General features: G+C 37.0%; 1 protein-coding gene and 1 long non-coding RNA gene across 9 annotated transcripts in view; one reads left to right on the forward strand and one right to left on the reverse strand.

The window, feature by feature from the left end:
• The window catches only part of LOC105484393 (uncharacterized), a 122,856-nt gene extending 122,215 nt beyond the window's left edge, over positions 1-641 (reverse strand). For 2 of the 3 annotated variants that reach the window (XR_988897.3, XR_988895.3), the window contains exon 1: positions 479-578. This is a non-coding gene — a long non-coding RNA (uncharacterized lncRNA). Of the gene's footprint in view, positions 1-478 lie in introns of all 3 variants that reach the window. The other variant, XR_011611016.1, reaches the window with a different exon arrangement.
• LOC105484391 (golgin, RAB6 interacting) lies at positions 176-22,073 on the forward strand. Of its 6 annotated transcripts, none has more exons than XM_024793638.2 (6): positions 176-314; positions 4,383-4,500; positions 7,284-7,641; positions 10,509-10,610; positions 12,718-12,858; positions 19,944-22,072. In XM_024793638.2, exons 4-6 carry the CDS (start codon positions 10,555-10,557, stop codon positions 20,389-20,391), a joined length of 645 nt encoding a protein of 214 aa, XP_024649406.1. In that variant the 5' UTR covers positions 176-314; positions 4,383-4,500; positions 7,284-7,641; positions 10,509-10,554; the 3' UTR covers positions 20,392-22,072. The 6 variants fall into 6 exon arrangements, with proteins under 6 accessions (XP_024649406.1, XP_011744224.1, XP_024649404.1 ...); XM_024793637.2 differs by lacking the exon at positions 176-314 and adding an exon at positions 1,070-1,692; XM_011745922.3 differs by lacking the exon at positions 4,383-4,500 and having other exon boundaries at positions 179-314; positions 19,944-22,066.
• The last annotated feature ends 3,282 nt before the right edge of the window (positions 22,074-25,355 follow it).

Here is a 25,355-nt window from a genome sequence, read left to right on the forward strand (position 1 = left end):
AACGAGCGCAAAGGCAAGCCTGGGGGAAACGAATGTCTGCGTGGCAACGTTTCCTTAGGCAGTTTGTCAGGCACTGCTGAAGGCAGCCTGGAAGAAAGCCGGACCCTGAGGCCGCCGAGAGAGGGCCTTGTGTTTGGAGCCCGACGCACTGATTGGCCGCGGCCGAGGAAAAACCCGGATGCGCTGGACAGCAGTGTTGGCAGTCGCGGCTCCGAGATTTGGGCACTTTTGGGGGTGCCGCTGGCCCGGGCCAATGGCGCAAGGTTGGGCAGGCTTCTCTGAAGAGGAACTGAGGAGACTAAAGCAGACTAAAGGTAACAAGATGGGTTTACAGTGTTTTAATTCTTGGTCCTTAAAGGGAAGGGGCGGGGATGTAGCTTTGGCGGGGGAAGGGGGCGTGGAAGTGGCTACGTTTGTGTTAGCGGAAGGCGCTGTAAGTACGTGGACTGGTTTGAGGGGGTTTGAGAGGTGGACTTACTGGAAGTCACGACGGGAGGGGCAAGCCAGAGGACTGGGATCTTCTTTTAGGAAAAACGGTCCAGGAATCCACTGTAGGGATTTGACTCGCATGAAAGGAATGGGACTTGGGAGAGGAAGTGAGCCTACAGCCTGTGTGTCTTCCTTAGGGAGGATTGTTGCAGGAATCGACAGTTGGAGGGTCAGGGTCAGGGTCAGGGTAAGGGAAGGAGGAGGGGCGCACATCATATTAGAATTGTGGTGAATTTGCAAAAGCAGAAGATAGGAAAAAATGAGCACAGGCGTCTGAATAAAGGCAAAAATTTGGTACTTTTCACAATTCATCTGGAGTGTTGCATTCGCTTCTGGTTGCCAGATGATTTTTGCAGTTCTTTCCAATTTTTGAGAATCAGCAAACCAAAAGGGTCTTTGAGAGGGTAGATGTGAAGACTTTATATGTTTATATACATACAGTCTTACTTTGGAGTAAGCTAATCTTGTTCTTCTCTCTCTGGCTTTTTTAGAGTAAGCATTGAATGGGCTTGTACTATATATATATATATATATATTTTAATGAAGGAATTAAGTTTGCTGATTGTTGGTGGAAAACTTAGTAATATTGATGCACTGCACTTGTGGTTGAAATTTTGCAGTGATCTGTGTGGTTATCCTGGTAGTACACACAATTTCTGTAAGAAGTGTACACCGCTCTTGGTACCTTAATTCAAATACTTTATTTTGGTAGAAAATGAAGTAAACCTTTTATTAGCGTTTGTGGGGAAGTTAGTTGTTGCTCTGGTAGCTTGTGCATTTTTAGCATAAATGTGAGAATAATCTAGGGCGGACAAGTGGGAAAAGAAGTAAATTAGTAAGATAGGACCAATGTAGATTATATCGATTGGGGACATTTTGACTGGTCCAGGAGACTTTAAAAACTCTGTCAAAAAGGTTATGCTACGCTGTATGGTTAACTGACTCTGTGTTGCTTTATATGCTCGAATTCTTTTGCTCTGTGTTTCAACATCCATTCACATACTCTGATGTACAGAGTACAAGTGCCCTGGCCTCTGGTCTGACTCCAGTAGACTCACGAGGAGACAAATCACAAAGTTATGTGATAGTAGATATTGCAAAAGCTTGCTTCAGAGACAAGAGGAACCTCACTCTGCCGGAGATTGAATGGAGCTTGGGAAGATTTCACAAAGATTGTGTGTTAGCAGAGGCGCATTTTCCAGGGTAAAGACGACTTAATCTAAAAATCAAAATTACACATTATATTAATTATGTAGAAGTATATTTTGAAATATCTTTGCAACTGGGGGTAGATAGAGGATGGTAAGGGCCTGAACTTCAAGGCCCACTGTAGAGTGTGGAAACCAAATCACTAGTCGCTGACCACCTCGAGGATGGAAAATATCTTAACATCCTTGTATACCCCTAGCTAAACACAGTGCTAGGGGTATACAAATACAGAACTTTCAGCTCTTCCTCTAAATCTTTTCCCCTTGGATTCCTTATTTGTAAAATTAGAGGATTTGGCCCTTTAATTTTAAAGCCATTTCTAGCTGTTCTCTATCCTTAAACATTTATTGAATAATCTAAGAAGATGGAGTTGGTTGCCAGCAAAATAAGGACAGTAGTACTCTGGAGACCCCTGTATGTGCATTGAGGAACATGGTCAAGAACGTTGTTAATAGTCTTGTTTGTAATATTAAGAAGTTGGAAACAACCAAAGTGTTCATTAACAAGGGAATGGGTAAATAAATTGTAGTATACTCATCTAGTGGGCTACTACTGTACAGCTGGTGGGAATATATTAGTATTAACTGTAACCACATGCATTAACATGTTTGTTAATACAGTATATGTGATTACACTTGGCCCTTGAACAACACAGGTTTGAACTGTGGCGGTTCACTTACAAATGTGCATTTTAAAAATACAGTATTTGGGGGATGCGAAACCTGAGTATATGGAGGGCTAACTTTTGGTATATGTGGTTTTCACAGTGCCAACTGTGGGACTTGAGTATGCACAGATTTTGGTATACATGGGGATCCTGGAACCAGTTATCCTCATATATCAAGGATCAGCTAGCTGTATGTATAATATATACAGTCACACACTCAATAACAGTATTTCAGTTATCAGTGGACCACATGTACAGTGGTGGCCTGGTAATATTATTATAACACCCTGTTTTTACGGCACTTTTTCTGTGTTTTCTTCAGTATAGTGACATACTGTACAGGTTTGGAGCTTATGAGCAAAAGGCTGTACCATATAGCCTAAGTATATAGTAGGCTGTACCATCTAGGTTTGTGTAAATACACTCTCTGATGTTTGCACAAGGACAAAATTGCCTAACAACACATTTCTCAGAATGTAGCCCATTGTTAAGTGACGTATGATTGTATATAGTGGGGAGGCGTGGGAATGTGATCAGGGAGAGGAAAATTCAGAGGTATTGGTAATTTATGAAATCAGGTTAAGGCAAGTTAAGCTAAAGTAACAAATAGCCCTAATATGTCAATTGTTTAAAATAAAGATTTGGTTTTCACTCTAGTTTCATGTTTAATGTGGGTTTGGCAGGTGACTGTGTTTCACAGTCACTCCATCTTTTGGTGCTGTCTTGTAGGAGTTTACCATGGTAGGAAGAAAAGAAGATTGAAAATTGAACATTGGCAATTAAATCTTTTCACCAGTAAATGACATGTGACACTCCTACTTATATTTTATTTACCAAAAGCAAGTCATACAACTTGGGGGACAGGACATAAATTCTCTCTTACCTTCTAGAAGGAGGGTTATGTCTATCGTTAAACAGTAGTTACTTCTACTGCAGTCATATTTTATTTCTTAAACTTTTTTTTAATCATATAGGTTGGAAGACTGTGTTTATGAGTGTAACACATGCACATATTTGATGTATGATCTATTTCATAATGAAAAATTGGAAGAAAACAGTACAGCCACATGCTGTCAATTTTTAGTTAAATAAATTGTTTATTCAGAAGAGTTATTCTTCATACTGATTCTTTGCCAGTTACATTATGAATATCTTCTCCCAGTTTTTAAGTTGTCTTTTCACTTTTATCTTTATGATGAACAAAATATTTTATTTTTTGAGACTGGCTCTCTGTTGCCCAGGCTGGAGTGCAGTAGCGCGATCATAGCTCACTATAACCTTGAACTCCTGGGATCAAGCGATCCTCCTGCCTCAGCCTCCCAATTAGCTGGGATTACAGCTATGTGCCATCACACCACACTAGTTTTCTTTCTTTCTCTCTCTCTCTTTCTTTCTTCTTCCTTCCTTCCTTCTTCTTCTTCTTCTTTTTTTTTTTTTTTTTTTTTTTTGTTTGTAGCAATAGAATCTTGCTATTTTGCCTAGGTTGGTCTGAAACTCCTGGGTTCAAGCAGTTCTCCTCCCTCAGCCTCCCAAAGTGCTGGGATTACAGGCATGAGCCACCATGCTGGGCCTTAATTTTAATATATTCAAACATGTGAACCTTTTTTTAATAGTGAACATTTCCGTGTCTTAAGAAATTGGTTTCTTACTATAATTAGTATAGTAGTTACAGGTGTGAGCCACTGCACCTGGCCACTATTCCTGACCTTCTATCTTTTCATATGAAAATTTTAATAATTTTACCAAATTTAACGGAAAACCCATTAGGAATTTTGATTGTAATTGCATTGACTCTTTAGATCAATTTCATCTTCATATTAACATTACCACTAACATGGTATATGTTTCCATTTATTTAGTACTTGTTTAAATTCTCAGTAAATTTTATAGTTTTCCCTATAGAGGTATTAAACATCTTTTTGTTAGATTTGTTCCTAGATAACTGATAATTTCTGGTATTGAAATATATTCTCTTTAATTGTATTTTCTAATTGTTTTCTGCTGATATATAAAAAAGTGCAAGCCAAAAGAAAAGTCAACAAAAGACATGAATAGATATTTCCTAGAAAAGGAACTATGAAGAGATGCTCATCACCACCAAGGAGCAGAGAATTACAAATCAAGAACACAGTGAGGTACTATTTTATACCCATTTGATTGACAAAAATTAAAACATCTGACAGTATTGTATATTGAAGAGAAAGTACATCCACAGGATCTTACACATTACTAGAGGGAGTACACTTTGGAAAGCATTTTCACGTTTCTTCTAAAGTTATACTTTGTGACTCAATAGTTCTGAGATAATATCCAAAGCAAATTCTTGTACATGTAAAATAACAGACACAGTATTGAAAATTTACAAAAGCAAAAACCTGTAACCAACCTAAATGTCTATCAGTGGAAGAAGATCAGTAGACTCTGGTTTACTCACACAATGAAATGTTATACAACAAAATTAATGACTGCTGCAACATAGACAATATGAATGACTATTGACAGTGTGATATTAAGTAAAACAGATGTACAGCACAAAACCCTTTTTATAAAGTTGGACAACTAAGTAAATACTTTTTAGAAATATTCATAGATGCAACATGTCTATTAGAGAAGGAAGAGAATAATCAACATACGATTCAAATGATAGTTTTCTGGGGTTGGGGGAGCAGGGCTTAAATAAGGGATATGGAGCATATATCACAAACTGGTAGTCCATTGGCTTAATTTAACCCAAAAATGTATGCAGCTTTTCGGCTTTGCCTGCGTCCTTCCCCCTTCTTTCTTTTTTTCCTCCTTTCTTCCTGCCTGCCTGCCTTTCTTTCCCTTCTTCCCTCCCTCCCTCTTTCATTCCTTCCTTTCTTCCTTCTCTATCTCTTTCATTTATCCAATCTTTACATTTATTTTAAGTTAATAATGGTGATAATCATCGTGTTATTTGGTAAGCCAGCTATAACTGTTGCCTTTGTTTGGGGGTAGGTCCATGTACTAGGTGAGCCATTGAATTGTGAGCAGAAGTGTTACGCCACTATTGGGTCAGAGCACTTAATTGCTGTAGCAAGACCTTTCTGACCTCTCTTTTCTCCCCGTGTTGTGGTGGCCAGCAACACTGAATACTGACTGTACAGTCAGCCTAGAGCCCTGAGAGACTAATCAGCAGAACCACTCTGTTAGCCTTTAGTTGGCACATGTCATTAATGAAAAATAAACCTTTGTGGTTTAAAACCACTAAGATTTGCCCCTACAGCATAATCTAGATTTTCCTGATTGAGACAGTTCCCTACGTTTAAAAATCAAGATATTTTACATAAAAGTCTAAATTGTAATCATAAAAATCAAAATATCTGGCTATGCTGACCTAAATTTTTTAATGATAGCAATTGACTAAAGGTGACTATGAGTTGCCCCCTTACTACCAGACTTGTGCTTCTCAGTTCACCAGTCTCCTTGATTTTGCAGCCCCTAATACACAGTGTGGGAAACAGTATGTTCTGTGTTTAAGTGGCCTGATTTGCTTATTGTTTATTGTTTAAAATTAGCATTTTCAGTCTTATAGGTAGGTTCTGTAAAAATGCAAAATAAAATAGAAGTGACTACCTGAATTTCAGAGGAACTATTAATAATTCAGCTAATGAGTTCAACAGGGAGGTAAGCAGGCTAAGTGACATTTTTTGATGGTATGAATAAAGATCAGAGCCAAGAATGTGTTCCTGTTGCAAGGTACAGGAGGATACTTTGGGTTTCTGGCTAAAATCAACAATAACATTTGCTTTTGATAGTACCTCAGTCTTTTAAAAAATGTTTTCTGTACGTATCTCATTTATTCTTAGACCAATTTCATGCATCAGAGCAGGTTAATTTTCAACCAGCTTGATAGATGAGGAAACTAAGATATTGAATAAATAATTGACTTACCTGAGGTCAGTGAACTGGGCAGAAGCAAAGCTGGAATTGTGACTCTAGAGCTTTTAACTATACTTTGGGAAATTCGAATAATCTTGTTTTGCTTCAAAAGTCAATGTGCCAAATTTGAATGTCCCATTTGAGTTGTTCGTTTACAAAAACTCATAATTTCACTTCCCAGGCATTTAAGAGAGAATGCTATTTATAGATCTTATTAAATATAGTATGAATGTGAGTCAGATTCTCCAGTTGTCTGCCCTAAAATGTTTACACTGGCATGGACAGTCCAAAAAGTGTAATAGAAGTATTATTATTTATAACTTTAAAGATATTTCCCCCCAGTTGTTTTATCTTCTATCGCTTTGCCCAGGCTACTATTAAAAGTAGTTTGAATGCATTGATTAGAGCGTGACTAGGCTCTGGGGAGTACAACCTTGGATTGTTCTGTAGGATGAAAGAAAACAGTTTAAGGTTAACTAGCATTCCTAGAAATAAGAGACTTCACTCAACTACATTTCTGTTATAGCATCTGAATATGTATCACATATGTACCAAATTGCCCTAAAAGCTGTTAAAATTTAAGAGAGGGTAATCCCATTTGAAAATGCAACCACCATTTTGTTCAGGAGAGCAGACAGAACCATAAATCAAATTTAAAACCAGATAATTCAGTCATCTCCCTGATTTGGTCAAAATTAGTTGATTTCTTTTGACAGTTAGGAAATCAAGTTGAAAAAGAAACCTCACTTTGTGACCTAAGACCTAACTCACTGATGGACTTCTCTGAAGATAAATTAAGAGATGGGGCAGTTTCTGTTAAGTATTAATATTATGATCTAAAAACTGTTGAAACTCTACAGGAAGATGCCTGTTTTTCCCCTAGACTTTCAAGATAGAGAATGGGGTAGGAGAACCACTAGAATTATCAAACTGTAATGTTAATTTTTTATTTTCTTAGAGGAATTATAATTATTTGCTGCTCACACAAAGGAATTTTCCTCTCTTTTCTTTTACATAGATCCATTTGAACCACAGCGACGTCTCCCCGCGAAGAAAAGTCGACAACAACTTCAGCGAGAAAAAGCCCTTATAGAGCAAAGCCAAAAACTTGGACTTCAAGATGGATCAACCTCATTACTTCCAGAGCAGCTGCTTTCAGCACCAAAACAGAGAGTTAACGTTCAAAAACCACCTTTTTCTTCCCCTGCTCTTCCGAGTCATTTCCCTCTCACCTCTCCTGTTGGTGATGGACAACCACAGGGCCTTGAAAGTCAGCCAAAGGAACTGGGACTTGAGAATTCCCATGATGGTCACAACAATATTGAGATTCTACCTCCAAAGCCAGACTGCAAACTGGAGAAAAAGAAAGTGGAATTGTTAGTAAGTCTATATGAAAAGTCCATGAGACTTTTCATCTAAACCGTTTTTTCCCAGTGGGCTTTAAGGAAATGTAACTTGTTTATTTTAACATTTTCTCTCTTTTATATTCAATCCTAGAAATGTGATGTTTAAACTATTGAAAAACAGCTACCACCTAAATATAAGCTGGATGCTGTTAGTCATTCTGTATGTTTTATGTTATTGAGTCTTCATAACAGCCTTAAAATGCATGTTTGTTATTTAAACTGTATAGATGAGGTATCTGGGACTCAGAAAAGATGATACCTTCCTAAAGCTAATACACTGCTAGTAAATAGTAGAGCTGAGATTTACATATGAGTCTGTCTGGATCCGAAGTTTATGCCTTTTACACTCAGCAGAAGCAGCTCTTTTTTTTTTTTTTTCTGTTCTTTTTTTTCTTTTGAGACACAGTCTCGCTCTGTTGCCCAGGCTGGAGTGCAATGGCGCGATCTTGGCTCAGAAGCAGTTATTATATGCATAGTGCCTCTCCCCAAATTGACCCCTTTCTTCATCTTCCAGACTATTTCCATTGGCCCAGAAATTGGAACTTGTGGAGAGACATAAAGGGATGGTCAAAGGAGAGAGTGTAGGAAATTTAGGGGACTAATGATAAAACTCAGTTCATCATTAGCTTTCTTTTTATTTATTCTTTACTGTCTTTGTATTAGAAACAACCTTCATAATTTAGCTACACTGCTCTTGTGGAAGATGCTATTTTTTGATTTGCAAATTCTTAGAATTTTTATTTGATAGCTTGTGTTTTAATATATACTCTATTTCTTTGTTTCCTGCTGATTTATCACTCACAGAGGAGAAGGAATGACTTTTATCTCTGTTTTCTCTTTTCTGAGTTCTTTTCAAAGTATCTTTTTTTTTTTTTCCTAATCTCTGACATCTTTTTAATCTCTGCTGATCCAGATTCTGTCCTGTGAATTTAAAATGTTTCCTGTCCACTAGGGGTTTACAACTAAGAAATCATTTTGACAAGAGTTATAAAACCACATGAATTTATGAAATCTACATTGAACAAGTGCATACATTAAAGTGTCTCTAAGTGTAGTTTACCAACAAAGACCTGAGACAAATAGGAGGTAAGTTTACATTGAGCTGGACAATTCAGATTAGATGTCATAGGGAAACATTCTTTTTTTAGATACTTGGAAGAATTTTCATAAAAGACATGTAACCTAAACCATTCACGTAAAGGAGAAATTTTGAGGTTTTAAGGAGGAGAAAGGAAAGCTGTGTCCTAGAGAATGTTCAGAGATGCTACCTCATTTCTCTCGGAGAGATGGCAAAGGATGAGCCAGAGAACAGTAGAGAATTAAATAAATGAGGAAGGAGGACAGACGCGGTGGCCCACACCTATAATTCTAGCACTTTGGGAGGCTGAGGCGGGCGCATCTTGGCCAACATGGGGAAACCCCGTCTCTACCAAAAATACAAAAAAAATTAGCTGGGCGTGGTCGTGCGTGCCTGTAGTCCCAGCTACTTGGGAGACTGAGGCACAAGAATTGCTTGAACCTGGGAGGTGGAGGTGGCAGTGAGCCGAGATCGTGCCACTGCACTCCAGCCTGGGCAACAGAGCGAGACTGTCTCAAAAAAAAAAAAAAAAAAAGGAAAACAGAAATGAGGAAGCAGAAGCAGGGGATGAATAAGTAGAGAATTAAAGAAATGAGAAAGGATTGGAGATGCCTGCCTAGCAAATTCACTAATGCAGCAAGATACCATGAAGCTCTCTGAGGGCTAAAGGCCTCAATCAAAATAATGGTTAGAGAAATTCCAGGTGTCAGTGTTATAGATCATATGGGAGAGAGTGCAGGGTGAGCTGTGGAACTAAGGTGCCTAGTGAAGAGATGCCTGCAATAGTAAAAGTGAGAAATGACCAGTCCCAACACTAAGGTGTAGGAATGGAGCGACAGGGACAATTTTGGAAGTGGTTACTAGATTTGGGAATAGATACATGTGGTATAGTGGCTGTAAGAAGTGACAGTAATAGGAATAAATAGTTTTGCCGAGTTGGCATCAAGCTCATGACTTTATGGGAAATTTTAATATATTTATTTTAGAATTGGACAGATTGTAAGACAATACATGTTTTCAGATCTTTGAATTTTTTTTCTTTAGCCCAGCATTCCAGTCTTAGCTCTTAGTGTTATACTTCGTTTAAAAATGTCTGAGTTGGGCTGGGACAGTGGCTTACACCTATAATCCCAGCACTTAGGGAGGCAGAGGCAGGAGGATAGCTTGAGCCTAGAGTTCGAGACCTGCCTGGGTAATACAACAAGACCCTGTTCTGCACAAAAAGGAAAAAAAAAGACAAAAATCAAGTCTAAGAGTTGGGAAAAAGTGAACAAATTGAAAGAAAATATTAACGTGTGAAATAAACATTGGTTATTGTCTGAAGCATGTTAACGTGGTGGAGACTTTATAGAAAACTCTAAAAGGTATAAGTAATATGACATCAGCTACAGACCAATTTTTATTAATCTCCATTCTGCATATAATACATAATTAACTTACACAAATTTCTTTGTACTCCTAAACACATGCACAGTATTCTGGCTTCTAGTTTGTGGGTTCCTAGATTATATACATATTACGGATTTCAGAGGTCCAATTTATGTAAGCCTCTTTACTTTAGATCGTAGTCTTTGTTCCCATTAGAACAAAATAATGAACTGCAGGTGGGTTTCTTTTAAGAGGACTTTTGAAAGAACATATACATAAATCTTCTTGATTAAATTTTATACTTAGGGGACTGAGACTGGTAAGGTGTGGGATAGGGTAGCAGTTTCTTTTTCTTTCATAAACTCATTTTTACGCTTTTTTTGCCCCCTAGGCAAGAAAAATCTCGTTGGGAAGTCCTCCAACAAGAACAACGGCTAATGGAAGAGAAAAATAAACGTAAAAAAGCTCTTTTGGCTAAAGCTATTGCAGAAAGGTGAGGCACCTGAACCAGCAGAGGCTGTTTGTAACCTGTAACCTGTTCTGTCATGTGTTATATTTATTTTCCCATGTCTCTTTTAAGAAACTGATATTTTTTCTTCGACCATTACTTTTAAGTAAACAAATTATGCTTTATAAGTGATACTGAAATTCCAATTATAATTTATTAAGGAGAACTTTTTAAGCATAGAGCATATTAAATTTGTAAATATAGTTGCAGTTAAAACTTAAAGACCTTCATTAGTGCTTCCAGTTTTAGCCATCTACACAATCATAAGGGAAGCAGTAAATAGCTATCAGTATATGTAAATTAGCAACAAATGCAAGTTTTAATTTTTATGTAGGGAGGCCTTAATCATTTGATGTGTAGAGGAATAAGGTTTTCTACATAAGTGACATACTCCCATGAATCTTAAGTGTATTTCCTATGGGCGTTTTCTTAAATAATGTGTCCCGCCTCCACAAGTAGAAGATACATGATATAGTTTAACTTTTTATTGATGACTCAGGGTCGTTATTCTGAGCACTGTGTGAGATTCAATTTTTCTTTCACCTTCCAGTGTCTATCAGCAGCCCCTTCACATTTACTGCATTGTACCAGCCCTATACAACAACATTCCCATTGGAATCATTCTTCCCATCCCTCACCACTCTTGCTGAGTTTGTAGTTTCTGTCTAATCTCCTGTGGCCTTAGGAAACTAAACTTAGTCAATAAATCAATGGTTGTGAATAGTGAAAAATAAATGCAAGGAAATATTTAGTGACATTTTCTTTTTAGACTTCCAGAAAAGTCTGTCAAACTGTTACTGCTTGAAGCTAGAGTATGTGTAGGGGCAGGAGAAGAGGGAAGAGGGTGATAGGTATAAGAGTAGTTTAGAATTTTGTCTACCAGAGGCGTGAGTGTATTTGAGAAATCATGATTTTTCTTTTTCTACTACTGGTACACCTTTATCTTTCTTGAAGCACAGGAAATATGCAACTCACTGAGTTACTATGTTTCAAGGGAAAAAACCAGCAGATAAAAGAGTAGTACCTTCTTTTTTTTTTTTTTTTTTTTTTGTAAGTGATTATTTAAAAATAAAGCATTTTAGTAGTCGTTGATTTCTAAGAGATGGGAAGGCTGTTTTCTGTGGTTTTACAAAAACATGTACAGGCTCGGCAGTTCTTCTTATAAGTGTTTTTGATTTTAGACAGAAAGCACCAGTATAAACAGAAGTGTAGGGAAATGCATCATGTTTGAACTATTAATAAAAGGACAGTGAAGTACTTGACGTTAAGTGAACTTTTGTAGGCAGAAAGGAAGGGTAAATGCCTAAGAGTAGAAATCTAGAGAATGTGCTGTGTAACATAGTGGACTTATGTGGGGATTTTTCTTCTTCATTCACAGTGTGTGTGAAAATTTGAAATGAGTGAAATCATGATTAAAGGGTTGCTTTTTTATTTGCTTGTTCCATTTCTTAAGTATATATTGTACTTGGGAGAGGGGATTAAGAAATGATGAGGTTGGATGTGCTTTTAAATAAGGAAAATGAGTGTTTTGGTGTTCAACTCCATAAAGAATTTGGGGAACTAGTAGTTTTCCTAGAGAACAAGAATCAAAGTAATAAAAGTTTGGGGAAATGGGTCCCAAGAAAGTTAAAACTAAATGGATGTTCTCAGATGTATAAAGAGGTGTGGTTTAGTATAGGCATCTGTCTGTTCTTAATGGCAGGTAAGTATCAGACAAATGAAAATGGGCTTAGGAAGAGGAAGAATTAAAGACTAGAAATTTGGAAAGCTCTGTTGAATGTTTCAATGTAAAGGGAATACAGATATATTCTTTTAGTGTTTGTTCTCTTTACAGAATGAGTATCTACAAATGAACTATTTGCTGAGTTTTTTTTAGTCTTGTTACTTTGTTTATGCAACATGCAAATATAAAATTTCAAAAACTCAAATGTTAACCAGCATTTATTTTATTTCAATTTTCCTGAGTTTTTTCTAACTTTTAAAACATAAATTATAAACATATATACAGTATCTTGCTTTTTCGCTTACATTGTATATGAACCCATGGTTTTAAAATGTTCTTACTTTCCCACTCACATACCTGATTTTCTAGATCCAAAAGAACTCAGGCAGAAACCATGAAACTAAAGCGGATCCAGAAGGAGTTGCAGGCTTTAGATGACATGGTGTCAGCTGACATTGGAATTCTCAGGAACCGAATTGATCAGGCCAGCTTAGACTATTCATATGCTCGGTGAGTTGGGGAAATTGAACAAGGAGTATGATTTAATTAATGTTTATTGCCAGCTATTCCAGGGGCTTTTATGTATATATCATAATTTAAGCCTCAAAACAACCCCATTCAGTGCTGTATTTATTCCTCTTTTGTGCTAATTCAGGTGTCTGCTCTTCAGTGACGTCTTCCTTAACTCTGCCCTACTAGTTAACCTTGTTCGTGTGCCATTAGAGCAGATCTTGCATTATTTATTTACATTTTAGTCTTTGCTGCTAAACCCTCAGCTATTTAATGTTTGGAAGTTTTTTATTCATCTTTCAGGATCCAGCAAAGTAAATATCTGAATGATTTGCCCAAAACTGTTATTCTAACACCATGTCTATGTTCTTTCCATTAAAGTTTTTGATATCTGACACGGTCCTATAGGATTGAAGTCTAGTTCTCACTTTAGCTTTCGTCAGAGTAAGAGGATCTAGTTTAGTTTTTAAAAGCTTATGAATAATTTAAGCAGATCCACTGTCTTGGAAATTTGAAATATTTTCTCTTTTCTTTTTTTTCAATTATATTCTTATGAGATGGTTTAATATATGTTTCCTTGGTGTCAACCATTGGCATTTTTTAAAAGAGAAAAAAATACCATGGAGTATTTTTAAAATGAACTAACACATGTAATGAATTACATGGACTTTGCAGACAGATAAAAGGGCAAAAAATTATATCCAACTTCAGGGTTTTCAGCCCTTTCAACATTGCTTTAATCATACTGGTTTGTCTTTTTTTGCAAGGGAATGCTGTGTTAATGACTCGATTTTGTATCTTTCTCTGTTACACTAGAAATCAATCAAAATGCCTCATTAGGCCAGGGTAAACCACAACATCAGAATGTTTATGTAACAGTTTATTAAAGCGGAAATGCTTGATTGTGGTTTTTAATTAACTGTTGAGTGTTTAAGAAAGAGACTTGTGGTTGTTCTTGTGATTCTTGTAATTGTTGTTGGACCATATGCTGTTAGACTTAAAGGGTTGTCTTTATTAATTAACTACCTAAATGAATGCCATCAGTAGCTGATAACCAGAACTTCCAGGTTTCCATTAATAAGGTCATTAAGGGAGGTAACAGAGATTTTATTTAAGATTAAACTAAGCCTTGGTTTGTAGCATATTTTATTCTCTGTAACATAAGTTTGCCAGAGGAACATTTTTATGCCTTTGTAGCCTTTTATATGAATAATTCATATTATAAGGTACAAGTACTAGGTACCTCAATAGAAATTTGAGGCCGGGCACGGTGGCTCACGCCTGTAATCTCAGTGTTTTGGGAGGCCAAGGCAGGCGGATTACGAGGTCAGGAGATCACAACCATCCTGGCTAACACAGTGAAACCCTGTCTCTACTAAAAATACAAAAAATTAGCCAGGCGTAGTGGTGGGCACCTGTAGTCCCAGCTACTCGGGAGACTGAGGCAGGAGAATGGCGTGAACCTGGGAGGCGGATCTTGCAGTGAGCCAAGATTGCACCACTGCACTCCAGCCCTGGCGACAGAGCGAGACTCCGTCTCAAAAACAAAAAAAAAAAGAAAAAGAAAAGTAATTTGATTTTGTTTTAATTCTGTTCTAGTGGAAACTGGAGAAAGATGCCTTTTCATATTCAGTATTATATAAGAAATGTCATAGTTTTAGCCTTCTAAGAACCACAAAGAAGGTGGGGTTACTAAAGGAAAAAACATCCTATAGTCTCTAAGTATCCTAAATGAAATTTTAGTAAATTTTTACATCTTTAATAAGTTACAGATGACAGTTTCTCATGTTACTAATATTGATTTAGTTGAATGTAAGTAGATGTTGTGTGCCGCTGTTTTTATTTTTATTTGTGAGACGGAGTATCACTCTTATTGCCCAGGCTGGAGTGCAGTGGCGTGATTTCTGCTCATTGCAACCTCCGCCTCCCAGATTCAAGCGATTCTCCTGCCTCAGTCTCCTAAGTAGCCCAACTACAGGCACCCACCACCACACCTGGCTAATTTTTTTTATTTTTAGTAGAGATGAGGTTTCACCATGTTGGCCAGGCTGGTCTTGAACTCTTGACCTCAGGTGATCCGCCTGCCTCGGCCTCCAAAGTTCTGGGATTACAGGTGTGAGCCACCACACCTGGCCGTGTGCTGCTATTTTCAAAAGCCGAAGCTCTTGGCGTTCAGTCAAAGGAAAATATAGGCAATGGTGATTAGAACCATATAGTGTGTCTTGTTCATGTGTAAGATTAAGGTATCATTTTCTAAATTTGCATTTGTGGTTACTGAGAAATTACAGATTGGTAAAATAATAATATGGTCCAGATTTCGAGTGAAAGATAATCCCTAGGACAGTCAGTTTTTATGGGAGATTTCCTTGTTTTTTCTTTTTTTAATAAAAATAGTATCTTAGTTCTGTAGTATTTGGTACAATGCTATGTCCACAGAAGGTTCTTGGATAGTAAATAGGCCAGAACTTGCTTTAAAATTGGCTTCTGTAGAGCAGTGTTTGGAGAGACACCTCTGAGAAGACTGGCACTTTGAGTGAGCCAATTTGAGAGAGTTGCTGCTGCTGCTACTGCTACTGTTCACCACTGGGATTACAGTGTTGCTATATGCTGTGCAGACCAGCTTACAAAATCAAGAGTGGCTGCATGTAGAACATTTTTTTGAATCACTGTTGACCATCTAGGTTTCATAGACACCTTCATACACACAAACATACACCCACAGACAAATATTTTTAAATCACTTTATGAATAATTTTTAAAAGTAAGATTAAAAGGGATTGTGTAAAACAAAGATTTTAATAAGAATATAAGCCTGGTAACCATCTTTGTATCAAGTAATGTTTGACTCACAGACATGAAAAGCTGAGAGAATATAATTACATTACATCCTTGTAGCAACAAGGGATAGTCTAGATACTTGTAAAATATTGGGGGTAAGTTCTCCCTGCTGAAATGATTAACTCTATGATAATATCATTTTTCCTTTCTATGCTTAGAAATATATTTTTCATTCACTGATTCTCAAGTTTGAGAAAATTCACCTAGGATATGTTTTGCTGAAGACTCATCTGAGATTTCACATATGATCGATTTTTATCATCTGGACTCTAGAATGTGTCTCTGCATTTCTATTAGTTTCCTAGGACTGCCATGACAAGTAATCAAAAACTGAGTGACCTAAAACAACATAAATTCCTTCTCTTGCATTTCTGGAGGCCACATACCCAAAATCAAGGTGTCAGGTTTGTAATGTCTTCAGAGACTCTAGCTATCCATTTCTTGCCTCTTCCAGCTTCTAGTGGCTGTGGGCATCCCTTGGCTTGTGGCCACGCCACTCCATTCTGTGCCTCCATAGTTATATTGCCTTTTCTTCTCTCTCAAAACTTCCTCTGCCTTTCTCTTAAAAAGATGCATGTGATTACACTTAGGGTCCAACAGTATAATCTGAAATAAACTCCTTTCAAATCCTTTACCTTAATCACATATTTTTCCATATAAGGTAATTTTCACTCATTTGTCATAGAAAGTAATATTCACAGGTCCCAGGAATTAGGAATTCTCTTTGGGAGGCCATTTTTTAACCTACCACAGGATTCATCTTTTGATTTCTGTAACAGTGGCAAAATGTCTTCCTCTGTCAGTTGTCTCTACTTTGCTAATACTGGATAGGCAGAAATGAAAACTAAAAACAGTTTTCAAAAATGGTGTTTTCAGTCTTCTTTTATATCTTCTGGAGGTGACATAGTACTTTGTACAGCACAGTAAAGAAGGTCAACAATGATAACTTATTGCATCATCCTTTTAGATCATTATTTTATTTTAATTTTTTATTGCAAAAGAGAATAATTGATAAGTAATGATGAAATAATTCCTAGGATGATGAAATGGCAGAATGTTTCAAGATACAGGAAATAAAAAATACTGCAATAATCCTCTATCTTAGATTTATGAAAGGGTTCATTGGACCTCTCTAGTAATTGCAGAATACAATTTATTTTGTTTTTTTAAATAAGTAAATTTTCTCATTGTTTGAAAGACTTAAGAAAAGGTAAAAATTATGAAATGCTAATTTATACAAATAGTGAGAACTGCTCAGAAAAGGAACTGAAAAACTAAAAGTGGACCCGTGGAACCCAGTGCTATACAGAGGGTTAATGGTTGAGTTTTTAAACATTTCAGGGGATACCAAAACAAAGAGATACTTTCTAAAATCCTTTAAAAATAACTTTCATTGATCCATTCCATCCCCCTTTAAAATAACAAAACAATTGTATAATTACATTTCCAGTTCACTCTGTCTTACTATGTTATGTATAATGCTCTTATTATTTTGTTCCAGAATGTCATCATACACTACTTTGGTATTACCCACCTGACTGTAGGCTGGTAGTGCAGTTTGTGAAACTAATCAATATTTTAAATGTTAAATCACTCTGTAGGAGAGTATATATTCGTATTTCTGACCAGAAAGACTTTGAATAAATAAACAAAATACAAAATCTTCAGTGATTTATCCAGGGTGATAGATCAGTGGAAACCAAGGGACCTATTTGCAGATGTTAATTTCAATTCAGTATTCATGAGTCCATACTGTAAATCTCTACTGATTGATTTTGACTGGCTGAAGGAGACCACAGACTTGCAGAGAAGGGAGGTTTGAGTCACGGTCAGGTCAGAGCATTCATACACCTATTGAGAATGTCAGAACCCCTGTCTTGTTGCAAGAATATTACATGAACAGGGTATGTTATAAAGTATGGAAATAAGGGAACTAGGTATCCAGTAGAGTTCCTTTAGAACAATTCTTTTAACATAGAGGGTTATTGAAAGATAATGGGCACTCTCATTCTTACATTTACTATATTTAATTTTAAAAAAGGAAATATAGATTAACATTATATAAATGAGTTTTCAAGTATAAATACCAGGTCCCTAAATTTTGTGTAATCTTAATTTTAGATTCATGCTTACTAATACATTAACAGTACTTTTTGATTCTGGTGTTCTAAAGGAGAAGTTCTGTTTCTTGAGCACCTACCATACACAAGACTGGAAGCTTGCCCCGTTTATACTGTTTAATACTCAAAACTCCTATGAGGTATTTTATCATCATTGTTTTACAGATAGACCAAGACTCAGCTTAAGTAACTGCCCAGAGTCTCTGTACTGGAATTTTCAATTATTGCATGCCTCTTCCCCAACCCCTTCCAGAGGAACCTGACTGTGTTTTGGACTCAGGATGCTGACCCTGGGGCATACCTAATTAGAACAAAGATGGGCTACCGACTCCAGTACATTTAATTCATAGGCTAAGTAGTGGTTCATGGCATGGCCTGACACTAAGAGTTCTGTTTAAGCTGAGATGAGCTGGGCAAACCTGGGTTCTTCTCTGAGACTATGGAATTGGATCACTGAGAGATTGAGTGGAGTGAATTTGATACAGATTGCAGGTGGTGGCCATACTGGGCTGTGAGTATGATAGGAGAGCTGAAATGAGAGAAAATGTGTTGCTTCTAAGCATTGAAGAGAATAGCCTTTGATTCTGATGACATGACTATGAAATTGCCTCTTGCAGCCTACAATAAAACTCAATTTTTACCTGAGCTAGTTTGACTGGATATCTGTTCTTTGCATCCACGAAAAGCCTTAACCAAAACGGGCACACACGGTAATTGTCAGGAAGATTTTGACCCCTGAGTTGTCTAAAATGAAAGCCATTTATTATTTTCACTGTATTTTTTTCCAAGACAGAGAATCCTAAATTAGGAGATACACCTGTTTCTTTTTGCCATAACTCATATACTAGAAGCTACGTATTACACTAAGTCGATGTAGGCACTCATAACAGGTAAAGCAGCGTGGCCTTCACAACTGCTAATGGTAATGAAATTGAAGAACTAGTTGGAAATCAACCTTTTTTCTGACAAAGAGGAAGGACCCTCTTGTTGCAAAAAGAAAAGCAACAAATTGTATAGAAAAGGTAAAAGACAATAAATTAAGATACGATAACTCTTCTTTTTGTACTGACCTAATGCAGAAGAAAAAAAGTGAGATTGCATGGTGACTTCTCCGGTAGAATTGCTCTGCTTCACATACGACTTTACATAAAATTACCTATCAACAGAGTTTATACATGTGTAAATATGTAAAATTTCCTACTAAGTGTAAATGGAGTAGTGGAGAGAGTGAGAACAACTTAACCCAAGGATTCTCAAGTGGGAGCATTTTTGTCCAATAAAGGGACATTTGACAATGCCTGCAGACACTTTTGCTTATTACAACTTTTGAGAATTACTGGCTACTGATGGGTAGAAGCCAGTGATGCACTTTAGCATCCTGCAGTGTGCAGGACAGCTTCTCACAACAAATAATTATATGGCCCAAATTGTCAGTAGCACCAAGATTGAGAAATCCTACATATAGCTCTCCTGAGGTTTTCTACTTGATGTTTATGTCTTGCTGTCACCCAGTATCATTTTGCTGGGTGTGCTCTGTCCCATTTATATTCATCTCCCAACCACTGTCCATATCTTTCTCCATCAGAATTTGTCTCTTTTTTTCTAATTTATTAATCAAGAGATACGATTTTCCACTTTCTCCATCTCTTGTCTTACTTCTTATAAATTTAACCAGCTGTGTGCTAAAGCTAGCTTACCCTGGCTCATGTGGATTTTTGTGTATCTCTTCCCAGTTCTGCATTCAGTAATACCACCTTGGTGGTAGTAGTTATCCCATGGAAATGTAAACGCTACAAATCAGGGCTCCCCATCCTCCCACTCCGGAAGTAGCATACCACTGAATTAACCTTTTAGACTGCCTTCACTCAAAAACAGCTTTGGAAAGAAAACATTCGTGCAGAATGATGTGTTTTATTAGGTGAATTCAAGTAAGGATATTGTGAAAGTTTCAGCAGCCATGGCCTAGTTTGTCTAACATGTAGACAAGTGTTTGTAAAGCAGTAATATCCATATCTTCATTATCTATTTTTTCCCAGTTTTGGAGTTTAATTATTGTTTCTAGATCCTCTTTTGAATATCTTCTTCAATGGAAAACTGATGGACCTATCTTTATACACATCCTTACAGGAAGCGGTTTGACAGGGCTGAAGCAGAGTATATTGCAGCAAAGCTAGATCTGCAGCGCAAGACTGAGATAAAAGAGCAACTCACTGAACACCTTTGTACAATCATACAGCAAAATGAGCTCCGGAAGGCCAAGAAGTTGGAGGAGTTGATGCAACAACTAGATGTACAAGCTGATGAAGAGGCTCTGGAGCTTGAGGTGGAGGTAGAGAGATTGCTACATGAACAAGAAGTAGAAGCAAGGAAACCAGTGGTTCATTTAGAGAGGCCGTTTCAGGCTGCTGAGGAGAGTGTGACTTTCGAATTTGCAAAAGAGAACAAAAAGTGTCAAGAACAAGCTGTTTCCCCAAAGGTAGATGAACAGTGTGGAAATTCCAATAGCATCCCCTTTCATAGTCCAAACTGCCCAAATCAAGAAGGTAATGACATTTCAGCTGCTTTGGCCACATGAAGTTCTGGTATTCTTTTGAACTAATATGGTATTCAGTGAAGTATACTTTTTGCAGTAGATTATGCCCTCACCTCCAATAAAAACCTCTTTAAAACAATGCTGATTTTTGAATTCATGATTAGTTTTAGTAAATTAATATGTTTGGCCATTCTAAAATCCAAAATTATGATAAGTTTATTTCTGGGGGTATATTTCACCTTGATTTTGGCCCAGTTCTTTCAGTGTTCCATTACCCTTTTTACTGAATTAAAGTTAAGTGACTTAAAAGGATGGAAGAAAAACTACATGGTTGGAGTGTTTTTAGACCAGATAAATATAGAAAAGTAGAATGGAAAATGATACTCAATACCTAGTTGAACGCATTTCACTTCTCCTGGGAGATGTATTAAGACTGGAAGTCCTATTTTATGTAATCAGTAAAAAGACAAAAATTACAGTGTGAAAAAGAGAAAGACAGGAATCGAAGAAAAAAGTTGCAGGTTAAATTATCTATCTGGATATTACTAGAGTTGTAAAACTTGGAAGTTGGAATTTATGTGAAGAACCAGACAACTGAAGCCAGGATCACTTTTGTCTTCAATTTACCTTCAAATGGTTTTAGTTTACAACTTGGGTTTTGTTATTTGACACACACACACGTATATATAAACATACATGTAATTTTACTATTATATTGTCTTTAATCGATGAATTGATTAAATTTAGACAATTAAAACATTTCTAAAGTGAGGCTGAAAATAATGTAGAAAATCTCATTGCTACTTGTGATGATCAAAAAAGGATGTATTTTCTTTCTAAAGTTATCTATAAATATGTGTTTGATATGTTGGACATGAATTACCCTGTCATGAAGCATTTAAAAGCTGATTTTCTTGTTAGTTTGTTAATTACCTGTTACTAGTATTTGACCAATACATTGTGCTGTATGTAAATGTGTAAATAAATATTGTAATTTTCTCACAAAGTCTGTGAGTATCACATTAAATTATGATTTATTTACCAGAAATTCCAAAAAGTCAAAATATTACCTTTGAGGACTTAAAAAAAAAAACAATTATTATCAGAGAACATAAGCACAAATATAAGATTGTATCCATAAAAGTTTCTGAAAAACTTAGGGACGTCCTGTTTTTAAATGGGTTTGTTTGAGGGTATTATCTTCTGGTAATAATAATATAGATGAGCTTTATATTTTTATATTATGTAATTTGAGTTGAAAGTCTAACATTTCATTACTGACTTCTCTAAAGCATTTCTATAGATAGTTGTGCTTTTATTTATGAATGACATACATAAAAGCCAAAAGTTTCATTGTCTAACACACTTCTTTTTCTAAGGAATAAACAAGTCTGATGTACTCACAGTGTCTTTCATTTACCTTAAAAAAATTTCTAACAGTTTAGTATGTGTTAAGCATTGTGTGACAATAATGCATCTTGGATCTCTTTGTGGTACATACAGTTATTTACTTTTGTTAAGCCTCTGTTAAGGAAAACTGATTATCAATGAGGTTTTATAATATTGGTTAAATGCAGATATGTGCAATCTTAATTCTCAGTCTGAACACTTCAAAGATATATGAAGAAATGAGAACCATGAAAAAGAAATAAGTTAGATGAGACCTCAGAGATAATCTAATTTAATCTTGTTTTTTTTTGTTTTTTGTTTTTTGTTTTGAGACGGACTCTCACTCTGCTGCCCAGGTTGGAGTGCAGTGGCACGATCTCAGCTCACTGCAACCTCCGCTTCCCGGGTTCAAGCAGTTCTTCCTCAGCCCCCTGAGTAGCTGGGATTACAGGCGCCTGCCACCACGCCTGGCTAATTTTTGTATTTTTAGTAGGGACAAAGCTTCACCGTGTTGGCCAGGCTGGTCTCAAACTCCTGACCTTAGGTGATCCACCTCAGCCTCCCAAAGTGCTGGGATTATAGGCGTGAGCCCCTGCTCCCAGCCTCATTTTATTTTATAGTGAGGAATTTGAGAGCCCAAGATTTCAGTAGCAGCTTATTGGCCAGCTGGCTCATTTGAAATTTAAAGTGCTAGTAAAGTTGCTGTTCCGTATTCCAGATGTGTCACTTACATATTTCAGGCTGTGAAGTTCACTGCACTGCATCCTTCTACTTGCAAATTTTGCTTTATAACCTGTTGAGGAGGAGTGTGTGTGTGTGCATGTGTGTGTGAGAGAGAGAAGTGCTTTCAAATGTGGCTATAAAAGGTCAACTGAACCCATTATTTTGAAAAAATGTTATCTTGCTTGCTTTCCTAGGGTGGTATGAGAGTACTCAGGTGATGATATAAGTGACAAAGTCATATTGCATCAGTTTTATACAAAGGCAGCTGTATCCCATCTGTGGGAGGAACAAGAGCAAATGAATGAGAAGTGAGGGTTCATTGGTATGAAGACCATCTGCACTGGCTTTTCTGGGATCACCCTGACATAGACATGTTTCAAATAAAATACAGTACGTTTGAAAGGGTTTGATATATAAATTCACAAATACACAATAATTGTTAATTTCTGTGAAGGAAATTACTGGTTCAAAATTACTGCCATGAGTTTATTGCAGCACTTTATAGAGCTGTCCCTCCCGGGGTTAAACTTCTCTCCTTGCTTCCACTTCTCAAATTCTTAGAGCTAAGGTGTGGATTCTTAATGATGTGAAAAGTAATCTAGGGGCCACCTCTTTGTGTTATCTCACTTGTTCTATTTAAAAGATAATCTTTACCAAATTGTAGTAATTCTCAAAGTATACATTTACTTGGGTAAACTTAAATTCCTGAATTGAAGGGTTTTTATACTTTGATTTTCTATTCCTTTCTTTAGGGCCATTTTGGGGGGGTTTCAGAGAAGCAAAATTTGTTAAAGCACAGTCTTCATTGCACTTAAATAAAAACTTGAGTTTTTCACCTCTGCATAGTTCTGCTGAATTACAGCACTTGCAGGTGGTAAATCTTTGTATTCACTGAGGACAGCTGGTTTCCAAGTCAGATGATAATCTCTTACTGGAATTCCTACAGCGTATTTCATTGCTGGATTGGCATTTGAATTACAGAGTAAAAATTCAGCTATAAACTTCTCATTCTGGGTTTGCATTTAGCAACATAGTACTCTCAAGGAACTTATCTAAGTATTCAGCAACTTCCTCTTCGTGGCATTGGCACAAAATGGACTGAAGTTATTCTGACCCCGGCCATTCTCAGTGACCTTTATAAATGATGTTTTGAGTTTATTTATATTTCTAAGGAGCCAAGTAAGCCTTTTAAAAGGCCCTGATAGATGTAACTCAGTCTGCCAGGCAAGACCTGGGGCCACTCTGGATCAGGGTAATTATACCCTTTCTCAACATAGATCTATCCTAGGCCTGATCTGAACTATTCTCTGGCGGGATGAAGCAGGACACTGTTCTCCAATCTGGCTTTATCTTAATGTCAGGCTATTTTTGCAAGCTCCTAATCCCAAACAGCTGTCTTGAAAATACAATATCATTTATTTATGCAATTGATCAAACAACTGAGTAGAGCTATCTATAGGGACAGAGCTATGTAAGAGGCATATGATCTCTGCCTTTTGTTCTTGAGAAGCTTATACTCTAATTGAAGCAATAGGATTCACATTCATAAAACAGGCTGATATGAAACAATGTCTTAATGGAAAGCAAAATAAGTGATTGGAACACTGAACATGGATGTATCCTCCAGAAGTCCCAAATTTGTAGAACACTCTTAACTTTATTCTATCCAGTTTTGCAGTCTATGCATGTGCCTAGGACCTGCCATATCTTTCAGTTCGCCTTTAGTACTACGAAGCAACACATATACAACCAAGCGCTTTGGGAGGCCGAAGTGGGCAAATGACTTGAGCTCAGGAGTTCAAGACCAGCCTGGACAATGTGGCAAAACCCCATCTCTACCAAAAATACAAAAAATTAGCTAAATATGATGGTGTGCGCTTGTGGTCCCAGCTACTTGGGAGGCTGGGGTGGGAGGATCAATTGAGCCTGGGAGGCAGAGGTTGCAGTAAGCCAAAATCATGCCGCTGCACTCCAGCCTGGGCAACACAGTGAGACCATGTCAAAAAAAGAAAAGAAAAAAAAGAGACAATATGTGCAGATTTTGAGTTTTTAAAGCACAGTCCCCAGGACAAGAGTGAATCGGAAAGACGGAAGCTTTTTCCCTGTCACTGGTTTAAAATAGGGGACCCATTGGAATTCATCAGTGCAAAACTCCATCAGGCATTGGGAAAAACTACTTTAAGAACAGACCTTTCTGACTGAGGGTTGATGGTATCTCTTTAGATGAAAAATAGCTTAAATGTTAGAGCTCATTACAATTACTCAAGGTGTTGTGGAACCAAGGGGCAGTCAAGTATTGCCTAAGTCAGAACAAGATATAAATGGAACAGACAATGTGAGCTCAAGGATAACTCAACATGGAGGCTTGTTCAAAGATCACACATAAGGGAGGTCTTTCCAAGCCAAATAATTCCAGGAGCCTAAAATAGAACCATAATTAAGCAATAAGAAGTGACAGGGATAACATTTCTTAGTGATTATAGCATGCCTCAAGGGATAAGTCACTAGGCCAAAGGTTCAGATGAGGAGTGAAGTAAACCTGCAATGTCTAGTGTCTCTGCTGTTAGAGGGAGAATGAGAAGGAAATGAATAATTGGAGTTAGAAGAGTCATTTCATGAGCCATTATTTCAGTTGTTGGGTAATATTACCATGTGTATAGTACATGTGGCCATTAGTTGTATCCAGCATTCTGAAGCTGTGTATTTATGCCAGAGCTTTCACTAAATTTAAAACTGTAGAATTAACTATTTCATATCTGTAACCAAGCAAAAACCAGGCAGTTCAGACCCAAACTTGAAAATCAGTAGCCTTAAATATGGAAGTACAGTCTGGTAGAATTATGATTACAGTCGCTTAGCCCTGAAGCATGTTGGGTCATTTCCCATACTGTGGT

This window comes from Macaca nemestrina, chromosome 1 (assembly GCF_043159975.1).
Source record: "Macaca nemestrina isolate mMacNem1 chromosome 1, mMacNem.hap1, whole genome shotgun sequence".
Taxonomy (NCBI): Eukaryota; Metazoa; Chordata; class Mammalia; order Primates; family Cercopithecidae; genus Macaca; species Macaca nemestrina.